General features: G+C 43.9%; 1 protein-coding gene across 1 annotated transcript; it reads left to right on the top strand.

Moving 5' to 3' along the window:
* Positions 1–1319: 1319 nt before the first annotated feature.
* e2f7 (E2F transcription factor 7) lies at positions 1320–11067 on the top strand. Its single transcript, XM_085387153.1, has 13 exons — positions 1320–1543; positions 2008–2106; positions 2563–2871; positions 3068–3227; positions 3406–3645; positions 4253–4408; positions 4503–4646; positions 4786–4956; positions 5338–5422; positions 7091–7415; positions 7908–8067; positions 8364–8731; positions 9303–11067. Exons 2-13 carry the CDS (start codon positions 2008–2010, stop codon positions 9456–9458), a joined length of 2373 nt encoding a protein of 790 aa, XP_085243279.1. The 5' UTR covers positions 1320–1543; the 3' UTR covers positions 9459–11067.
* The last annotated feature ends 523 nt before the right edge of the window (positions 11068–11590 follow it).

Raw genomic sequence — 11590 nt, 5'->3', positions numbered from 1 at the left:
TCCCTTAAAAAGCGAGAAAACAAATTGTAAATTGATGCATAAAAAGCACAAATTCTTGCACTGCACTAGAAATCCAGCAAAATTATTGGACACCGACATTTTTGTCCCCAGATGTACCATGTAGTTTAGTAATTAAATTATTTGTTTTATCTCTTCATCTCTTCAAACTTGAGAAAAGCAGTCTGCTACAGTCATTATTTGCAAGCCACTGTCATTGACCTTTTCTGTGATAGACATAACTCAAATTTAGCAACCCTACAGTCTTGAAATACAGGCACGTTTCCTGCGCTTTGAGATAAACACCTTTGAGGTTACACGTTTTCTGCTGTAGCTCACATCTGACTGGGAGCTGGCGGCATGCTGTGTGTATTGGGGGCTATTATGCAAGCATTTGGGGTTCGTGACTGAGAGCTCGTCCTCTGCCAGTTTGCATACCAGTTTGCATACAGGGCGGGATCCCGGCTGCTAGAAAGTGAGCCCACTTTCCCACCGCCGCTTTTCCCGCTATGGCCCAGGTACTGTTAGCGCCACTCGCGCTCCTCCCCCTTCCGCCGCCTCCCATCTGTCTGTTTCAGCAGCTGATCAGCTAATTACAGCCGTCCACAGAGACTAGCGCCGGAGTGATTAAGCTGAACATATTAAAAGCGCCTTTGTAGGCGCAAAAAAAGTTCTACTTGCCGCTGCTAGGACCGTGGGAGAAGACGCAGACAAGCCAAACTTCTCAGCTGAGAAACAAAGATCGTCTATAGAAGTAACTCCTTGACCTCTCAAGTGTCGGCTACTCACAGTATGCCTAAAAGGAACAGGCTCTGAAATAAATGTCAGTTTTTATTTTAAATAAATTTTAGGTATTACCAAATACTTACTAAAGAAATCGCAAACCATGAGCACAGGGTACCCACGAATTTCCACACTGTAGTGAGAAGGCTGGGCTTTTTATTGTTATTATTATTATTGTTGTTGTTCTTTTGTACTTTCCCCATCAAATTTACTCGCTGTCTAAACTTCGAGTCGTGTAAATTCTTTTAATTAAAAACCTAACAAAAACTTTTAGGATACATCAAACACCTTCAAATTTAATCAGCCAGAACTTCAGGTTCCATGTAGGAAAATAAAATCACTAGAGTGAGACATCTTCTTATGACCATCTTCGTGAACATAAACGCGCCGGTTGCCCCGCCAACACAGATCTGGAGGCGTGGACGTCCGGTCCCTCATTGGTATTATCTGAGGCGCGCACCCGAGTACAATAGCACTGAGTGGCTGGAGCCGTATGACGGAGTCAGTCAGCTGACCGCTGATTGGCTGAGTGACCCAGCTGTAGGAGAGCGCCAGAAAACAAGCTTGAGCGGGTGATGTTGGATTCTCCAAGGAGTAGTATAGCTGAACAGGAGTCTGAAGAAAGGATTTGAGAAGGACTGCCTGCTTCTTTCTGAAGAGGGAAATAAACTGCTATGTCGGTCTGAAGGAGCGGCGCCCTGACAAGTGTGTAAAACGGGGACGCAGAGCCACACTTGACGATTTCATTCATTCAACAGCGAAGGTAAAGAGTGGTGATTTCCCTCCGGAGGGTTTCTGCAACACAGCTATAACAGTGTCCCTGGCTAGGTAACTAATTAATGCTAAGTCTTACTGACTTATAACATCCATCAGAAACGCATTTACCTCTATTCACAGGCTCAGCAACGGCTAAAGCTGTGGACCCATTTGCATAAAATAATTTACGGCCGCAACTCGTGTTGCAACTTAGAAATAACATTCTACTAACGTTGTATATTAATACCTGTAGCTGTAAACTAATTACTGTCAGCTAAAAAGTTAATGCGGCACTTCAGCTGTAAAGTTACAGGGTTGAGGAAGAGCAGCGCAGTTAGCTTTATGAAGGCTAGTTAGCCGATGCTCTTTGCGCCAAATTCAGCTGACCACGGATCTGGGTTTACTTTTAAGTGTAACTTTACAATTCCCATTCTCAATATTTGTCTTTACTTTGGAACGCATTTTTCCCAGATGGAGGTTCAATGCCTCGCACTGAAAGACCTCTCAAGTCCAAGGAAGAGTTCAACGGTGGGGCCGGAGGAGGAGGATGGGGCTCGCGGGGAACAAAAGGTAGGCTAAGGTGGCACCCTGCTTTAAATCAGGTGAGGCAGGTTTTATAAGATTCATCTGAAAGAAAGCTTTGAAATCAGCGCAATCAGAGCGCTGTGTTCAGTCACGTGAGAGCTTATTGCTTTTGGCTTTCAGCAGCAAGGGCTGTGGGCTACAGTGCTAAATAAGATCTTGAGGGTTGTACAAATCAGTGTGAGTTGCTTGATTCCTCCAGATTCAGGAGCAGGCCTCCGGTCTCAGATTCAGCATATGGATGGCTTATTCGGATCTTTGGAGATGTGTGTTTATATAGTGGATGAGTTGGTATGAATAAATTCAACCAGGATTACATGTTTTTCTTTCATCATTCTTTGCTATAAAATGACCCCTTTGCAATTCATTCTGTATGAGAGGATATTTGAGCCTTTATTAAGGCAAACCTGCACTAATTCGATCACATAACTGTCTCCATCACAGGAGAACATGTGTGCAGAGAAGAGAAAATCAACACCGCTAAAATCTGCAGAGTCCACCCTTCCTACTTTGCTGATCAACAGAAAAGGTGCTCCCTCTGAGCTCGCCCACATTACCCCCATCAAACACACGTCTCTGACCGAACCCTGGACACCAACGGCTAACCTGAAGATGCTGATCAGCGCGGCGAGCCCAGACATCCGGGACAGAGAGATGAAAAAGGTGCTGTTTAGACCAATAGAGAATGATAAAGACCAGCCAGCGAGCCCAGATAATGTGGTGGAGGATCCAGAGGTGGAAGATTCTTGTCAGGTGTGGTGTTTTGTTTTTGTTTGTTTGTTTTAAAAGGACATTTTAACACAGATTGGATTTATTGTGTTGTAGTTTAAATTAATATTCTCCGAAAAATATATTTTATTGAAGTCCTGTTTAAAGACTAGTCATTTAAGCTGTGGATTGTTGGATTGGTTGACTAATCCAAAAGACAACGGCATTGATCTCTGTCCAGTTTGAAGCCGCTGATGAAGAGGACGATGCAGAGAAAAAGCCGAGCAGAAAGCAGAAAAGTCTGGGTCTGCTTTGCCAGAAGTTCCTTGCCCTTTATCCTGATTACCCACCGCTTCACAGCCCCATCTGGATCTCGCTGGATGAAGTGGCAGCCAATCTGGGTAAGAACCAGTAATTTGAGAGCAGCAGCAGCAGTTGGACACAGGAGAAGGATATGACTACAATTTGTCTCACTGTAAACTCTTCATGGGGCCAGGAAAACACTGCTATTGAATTTGGGAATGACTGCTGCTCAAATCGTGCACATGTTTTAGAGAAATGTTGCTGTAATCCTGTCAGGGGTGGAACGGCGGCGGATCTACGACATCGTGAATGTGTTGGAGTCCCTGACGATTGTGGGGCGGATAGCCAAAAACAGCTACACCTGGTACGGTCGTCAGCGGCTGGAAGCCACCCTGGAGGAGCTGCAGTGTGAGGGCCGACAGCAGGGCTACCACCTCCAGATGGAGCAGGCCAACGAGGCCAGGGAGACCGGACCGGGCCGAGAGGATGACGGGGGGGAAGGAGATGCTGGAAGCGGTAATAAACTGAAAAATAAGACTGGAGATGAAGAGTTTTGAGTGTTTAAAATGAACACTATAAGGAGAGTGTGCCTTTTCTTCCATATTGGCTCCAAATAAAGATTAGACGTTAACCGTAGTCTTCATTAGACTAAGTATCACTTCAGTTGCCTGCATGTAACAGTTTAGGTGTAGGCTTATTTTCACGGGCAAATGCTTAACACTAAAGCTGAATAAGGCCTTAAACCCACAGGAATGGATTCAAGCCTGGTTACCGTAGCGACGCTGCCTCTGTCTGCTCACAGCTTGTCATTAAGAGGTTGTACGTTTGCAGACTTATAATGTGGCTGGATTCTAATAAAGATCTAGTTTGTAAAAGTTGTACTGAGGTTTCAGGTTTGATTTCACGTCTCTGAAATGTTTTCATTCAGACTGAGGATGTACAGAAGAAACAAGTTTATGTTGACAAGTACTTTGAATTTCTGTTTGGAGTTTTGGTGCCTGTTATTAATGAATAAAATGTAATTAAACATACGATTCACTGGTTTTTAGTGGGCTGATTTTCACTGCTAATTAAGAAAGCAGTAGCTTTTTACACTGTCCGTTTCTTCTGCTTGTCTTTGCAGCCGGTAGCAACAGGAAAGACAAATCTCTGCGCATCATGAGCCAGAAGTTTGTCATGCTTTTCCTGGTGTCCAAAACTCAGACTGTTACCCTGGATGCAGCAGCAAAGGTCCTCATCGAGGAGAGTCAGGACTCATCAAGTCACAGCAAGTACAAAAGTAAGAAATCCAGAAGTGCTGCAACGTGTATAGTGACGTGTATAGATTCCAGGAAACAGTATTTCACCAAACACTGTGTCTGTGTGATCTCCAGCTAAGGTGCGGCGTCTGTATGATATTGCCAACGTGCTGACCAGCCTCAGCCTCATAAAGAAGGTTCATGTCAGAGAGGAGAGGGGCAGAAAGCCGGCCTTCAAGTGGCTCGGCCCGGTTGAATTCAGCAGCTCTGTGAATGCTGGTGAGAGTTAAAGATGACTTCAGTGAACTCTGCTAGAGTAACTTGAAAATATAAGACAGTCCAGACCTTTGTCAATCTAAGAACTGCGTTTGTCATCATTGCTCTTACCCTAAATCAGTCGTCATCCATCTACCTGTAGGAAACACTTTGAATGTAGCAGCCATCGCTTCATCTGAGTCTGCACAGCCAGGACAGGAGCTCAGAAAAGCAAAAATGGCACGTCATGCCTCCTTCAGCATCACGCCAACATCTGTTGCAGTCCAGCGGCAGGTCAGCTCCGCACCCAGCAGCCCGAGACGTGAAGTAACCGGTAAGAGATTTTATTTTTGGGGGAGTTGTTTGTTTCCAATCGGGTGGCGGGAGACGGCCAAGCGTCCCCGAGCCTTTTTTTAAATCTGCAAGTCGTGCGCTTTGACTCTGCGGAACAGCATAGAGCAGTGGTTCTTAACCTGGGTTCGATCGAACCCTAGGGGTTCGGTGAGTCGGTCTCAGGGATTCGGCAGAGCCTTCGCCATGACATGCATGGCTCATTTTGTGCACCAGTAAAAAAATCACATTTTATTTTTCACTAAAGAGGGGTTCAGTGAATGCGCATATGAAGCTGGTGGGGTTCGGTACCTCCAACAAGGTTAAGAACCACTGGCATAGAGCTTTTTCAATATCCTGTCTGTTTGTTGTCTCTATGCTGCAGCCCTGCAAAACCAGCCTGTGGATTATTCCAGAAGGACTACAAGCAACAGTGCAGCGTGTCAGCTGCAGTTTGGAAGTAATGCTGAGTGAGTAAACGCTAACACACAGATACTTGGGTCATCTCAAAGATCAGCTTTCTCCATCTGAAGTGTTACTATTAAACCAAAAGTTTTTTGTTTGAGTTTTATACATGACACATTCAAAGTCATCTCTGTTGTCAGGTTAAAAGATGCTGCCCTCTCCCTTACAGAGTCTATTTTGCAACCTTCTCTTATTCGTTATGTTTTACATTCAGTGCCAGTGTTTGATTTGGCTGATGTGTTTCGCTCAAGGCTACATGTAACAGGAGCTGACTCTGTGGACATTAATAGTTTTTGTCTCCTATGAGTGTATAAGTTGGCGGCATACATGGAGTACACAGTAGTTCATGTTGTTTCCTATTATTAACTAAACTACTCGTGGCCAAACCACAGCTGCCTCAAGGCTGTGGCTGTTAAGTGTTTTGTGGGGGAGTAAGATAATAAGACATGGAAGTGTGTGTTGAAAAGGAATATTTTAAAAATGAAGTTAGGCAAAAGTGCACCGGGGGCAGTGGTAGCCCACAGGATGAGAGCTAGAAGTTTATGCCTGTGGCCAGTTTCAAGTCTGCGTTTCAGCTGAGATATTGTAGGGGCACACAGACCCAGCTCTAACACAGTAACCTTTTGATCAGGTCAGGAATTTTTTTACCTGCATTTCAAACCATGGAAAGCAGGATTCAGGACCATAAAGCTTGTGCTTAAAAAAACTGCACAGTTTGTACAGTTTGCTGAAACCTGCTTATTTGTCATTTACTCACTCATTGCCACTGGAGGCTTTGTTATGGCCAGGACCCTGTAATGTTATGCTATTTAACAAAAAAAAGTGTTCTGATGCGAGAGCAAAGTTTTAAGAAAAAAACTTTATTTCATCTTGTTATGTCTGCATCCTGCACACTTTACCCTTTAACTTCAAATATCTAGTCATGTGCGTAAAGCTCATGCTCCATTACAAATATGCCTTCACCTTCAATTTAAGTTACTTTTATTTATATAGCGTCAAATCAGAACAGTTGCCTCAAGGCGCTTAATATCGGTAAAGACCTCACAATAATGGAGAGAAACCCCAATAGTCAGACAACCCACTTTGAGCAAGCTCATGGTGACAGTGGGAAGGAAAAACTCCCTTTTAACAAGAAGAAACCAGCAGAACCAGCGAGGGGCAGCCAACCGCTGTGAGCACTTGAGGGTGATGGCAGGAAGATGGGACCAAAACAAAACACATTGATCATAACCAACACATCTTCCCATGGGCTTCCCATAATACACATCAGTGCATCATGGGAAGTCCACAGCAGCCTAGGCCTATTGCAGGGTCACTAAGGGAGGATTCGGGGTCACCTGATCCAGCTTAACTATATGCTTTATCTAAAAGGAAAGTTTTAAGCCTAAGCACATGTAAGCCTGCTATCTGAGATAGATAGGGGGCTACTGACGTGTGCAAGAGACTGATTTGTGACTTAACTTTCTGTGGTTCCTCTGTATCAGGAACAATTTGGTCAAAATGTTTAGAAGCTAAGGCTTGAGAAGCAGTGTTCCACTTTAGTCGAACACTGCAGTATCTAATGCTTGTAGTCATAAACAAATGTTTCTCAATCAGATTCTTGGCAAAAACTCAGTCTACAAGTAGCAGGAGAAATATAGCTTACTTTTCTTCCCCCCCCCCCCCTTTTTCAGCAACCGACCCGGCACACCACCGCAGACTCGGCTCATGCACAACAGCAGTACTGCCCTTTCCCCCTCCTCCACCCTTCTGGCACCACTCCCCCACCCGGAGCACCTGTTTGTTGCTTCCCCGTCTTCCCATTGCTTGGCCTACTTGCCCAGCCTGTCCCAACCCTCCGTGGTCATGCTGTACAGACCGCCAGAAACGCCAAACCAGATGCTTGAAGGTCACACCTCACCCAGGTTGGAGGCAACGAAGAGGAAGAAGGAAGAAAGAGAGGAGGAGGAGATGGTACTTAAAAAGAAGGGAAATTCTGCGTTAGAGAAATGTGAAAAGGTGAGATGGTATTCTGTGGCGATGTGGATTTTAATTTCTGCTGCTAATTGCTATTCTTGTTCCAGTTAAAAACTAACTCCAAGCTAATTATTCGGTTCGGTGCCGTAATTCTGACAGTCAGAAAATCCTGTTAGTAATTCACCACGGCAGACAGTTAAACTGAAAATGGAAAATGTGCCATGCTCACTGATCAGGATAAGTCTTGTGTGGTGTAATTAAAGACTTCTCATCTCAGTAGAGTATAAGATAATTGATCATTTGAAAACCTGGTGCAGTTAATCAGGATACATAAAATCAAAGTAACTGGATGGTTCGGTGTCACATGCTAGGTTGGTCTTTTTAAAAGGTTGCCTGAGAAAATAAACCGTAAGCCAGGAACATGACTTGACTTTGTTACTAGAAGGGGAGACGTGTTATAGTCTGAGTTTTAAGGACTGTAACAAATGCAGATCATAAGGCTGTAACATCAGATGTCATTCCTGCTCTTTCCAGACTCGAGCTGAAGCTTGCAGGGAAACAGCAGAGTGCTCGCAAGCTGGTGCAGCAGCAGCAGGCCTCTGCAGAGAGCAGGTGATCGGCGAGAGTGGGGGTGGCAACACCAGCAGTGAGCACGCTCAGCCGTCGCACTACCTTTATGTCCCCAACAATGCAGGTAATGCACTGTTTTAGCAGCACGCAGAGCAAGATGTTAACTATGATTTGTTGTGATAGTAGAGGGCTTGTAAGAGAGGGCCACTATGATTTGCACCCTTTCACTCTTTTACTGAGAATATTCCCTGCAGCAGGTCCTTTCAGTGCTGGAAATCCAGAGCGCTTTATTCCCAGGATTTGGGAACTGAATTTTATTTATCTTTGCTTTGTAAAAAAAAAAAAAAAAAAAAAAAAAAAGAAGAAGAAGAAAAAGAAATCCTTCAAACCTTTTAATCGGTCTCCTGTCCTCTTTTCTAGGATTAAATGGCCTCAACTTCCTGCTCTCAGCTGGACAACCAGCGGCCAGTCTAGCACTTCCTCCCAGCAGTGTTCCCACCTTGGCACTGCCCTATGTCCTGGTACCATCTGCTGCCCTCTCCCATTACCCCCTGGTGGCCGGCAGTCTACAGCAGCAAGGCTCTGATGCTCACACAAAACTGAGCTTTGGTCTGCCTGCCATGATGTCACCTGCCCACTTCATGGTGGGGGGGGCGCCGTATAGTGTGGTGCCGGTTCCACCGCCGTCCACTCCAGAACAGAGCGGGCTTTACAGGTCGTCAGCTGGCACGCCACATTCTCCCTCGAGACCACGACAGACCATCAGCATCAACACGCCAGAACCACTGGTAAGAACTGACTGTACTGCTGTAACCCTGCTCTCTCTCACACACAGCTGTCTGCCCTAAAATACATCAAGCCTTCATACATTAGCCTTCATAATGAAACATGACCTTTCTCGTATCAGGCACTGGAAAATGTCACAACACAGCTTGACACGAGAGCAAGTGCAGCATCTGTTTTGTGGAAGGTTTACCCTCATTTACTCATCTGGACACTTTGTGTCACAGCAGTTAAGACTGATTAATCTCCAGCTTGTTAAATGGGAATGAACTTTACTGCCTGCAAAGACCAGTGTAGTGATGCTGGTTTAGCTCTGATAGAGTTACTGGGCAGCAAATTCACGCGACGTTATAAACAATAGGACAAGTTAATGACCACGTTGTAATGATGCATTAATCCCACTCTCACTTTCAGTGTGTAGAGTCACGTCTACCCACCCATTTTCTTAGATAATATTCAGTCTACTGACTTCCACTGACCTTTCAGCAAGTGAGCTTGCATCTACTGCTGGCAGTGGCTGCTGTTTATGCGTTGGGTTGTCTAAATGTTCCCTAAATGCATTCTGTCTCTTTACAGACTCCACATACGCCCAAGGAAACCCCAGCATCTTCTTCAAAGGCTTTCTTTCAGACCCCGGGCACTCTGGGAAGTGTAGTCAGTGCTGCGCCAGCTGTCCGAAAAAGGGGATCAGCACAGAGGAGACTCGACATTGGCCACCATCCAACCAGCTGAAGAGACGGGAGCTTGTGTTGAACGCGCCGTCTTAAAAATTGAGGGCGGTGAACCGAAAATGAAACAAAGAATATGGTTTTAAACCTTTGGTGCTATGTTTCTAAAGATAAATTAAGAACTTTCCAAGAGTATCGAATGTTTTCTTGTAAATCCTGGAGAGTCTCATATTTTGCTAATTGACTGAGTTTTATGAAAGGGGTGTCACACTGTGAAATCAGACACTCAAAACTATCGAGACGTCCTCAAGGTTAGGTTTAAGAGTAAGGCAGTATTACCAATGCAACAGTGCCCTCCTGTGATGGGAGCCGGTCACAGCTGCATTTTATGTTTCCTCCTAGAATGATCAAGCTACCTATTTACAAGGGCTGTAACGATTATCCAAAAGCACATTTCATTTTATGCTTTTCATACATACATACATACATACATACATACATACATACATACATACATACATACATACATACATACATACATACATACATACATACATACATACATAATATTATTTTAAAGGGGACAAATAACCAGAAACAGTCTTTTAATGTTACAGCTTTCACCACACTGCCACACTTCAGGCATTAACTTCTCTGCATGGGTATCACAGCACAGGAAAACGGGCATGCAACACGGCATCGCCGATGATTCGATCACTGTTTCGAGTTTTGCTTTGTAATCGTTACACCCTTGCTAATTCTTCACCCTTTGTTGTAGCCCAGTTGCTATTTATATCTTAGTGAAAATATGTCGATTACAGGGTCTGTAATGAAACATTAAGTTTTTAGCACTAAGTATTTGAAGAATGTACCCGTAATTTTGTAGTAATCGGCCCATTCAGATTTAGATACACAAAAACAGGTGTAAAAGGACACGTGTGAGCTGCTGAACGCCGGTTTACAATGACGGTGGTTGGACAATCCTTCCATTCTAGACATTAAGAAAATGATCACTAAAGCCTTAAACGTTTACAGCCAGACAAGTATCTGAAGGAACAGTTGTTATATTTCTCGATGCTTACGGGTGGTTTCGTGTTCTCGTCAGGAAGACGTACCCGGCTGGTGCTATGTGCATTCTTATGTGTAACCACTGTTACTGAGTGCTGAAAGACAATGTGGCAATTCTCTCAGGTACTTGAATACTAGTGACTGTGCTACAGTTGGATTGGGAAAAGTATCAGAGTACTGTAAAGTGTTTTTCCTCCTTTGTTTATACAGGGAAACTAGTGCCTTAGTTAACGGGGCATGTTGCTAAGAGAACATCGTTGTTGCCTCAAAACAGATTTTCTCAGGTTGTCAGTGAACGAGGCCCAGACAACCCAATAGTAGGAGTTATTCAGGAGAGCTTAGCTATGTCACGCCAAAGGCTGTACAGATAATCCACTCTAACCAGTGGGTGTGTCGTTTATGTCAATATTTTTAATGACTTATCCATAGTGTCATTTACAGTGTTTGTCTTTGTCCTGATTTTAAAAATAATGGTTATTGCACGGTTCTTTTAGGAGCTGCAACAGCTGGAAACTCATTGCTGTTCTTTCATTGTAACTCTGCACACACGATGTAGTTCAGAGCCAAACATTTCTGTGTGACTTGAAACAAAATAAATGATTCAGACCAGCTTTACAGTCTTTGTCTGTATTTCTAACAGCTCCATTTTATCGTGAGGATGTCAAAGAAGAAAAAAAATGATTTAAACGCTTTGTTTTTCTAATCTACAATCAAAAGGGGCAGGAAATAAACTAATACAAGAATCCCAATGTTAATACAATTACAGATGGCTTCAGTTTACCAATTTGGGAATGTGCAGATGCCACTAATAATTCAAATTCATAGTGGCCCAGCAGATGGAAACAAGCGATGCTAGTGTAGACAGATGACGCTTCATCTGTAACACAACTCCTGTTGGTGCAAACTGTACTGATTTGTGTATTAAACAGTCACATATGATCCATGTGATAATCAGTATGATAAAGCCAAATATGTGTAATGGTTCACATGTCTAGCAGAGGCAGTGCAGACTATTAACATTCAGGCTGCACATGTAGGAAAAAAAAAAACCTGGCGTTTCGATTCTTATCTGCGATGAATTGGAGTTTCAATGCTGGACAACACATTTAACACATCAAGTGTGATCTC

The sequence above is a fragment of the Rhamphochromis longiceps genome, linkage group LG17 (assembly GCF_057381845.1).
Source record: "Rhamphochromis longiceps isolate RC_006_pf linkage group LG17, R_longiceps_female_GT1.1, whole genome shotgun sequence".
NCBI classification, from domain to species: Eukaryota; Metazoa; Chordata; class Actinopteri; order Cichliformes; family Cichlidae; genus Rhamphochromis; species Rhamphochromis longiceps.
The sequence above is the reverse complement of the archived record's forward strand: the minus strand, read 5'-3'. Positions and strand labels throughout refer to the sequence as shown.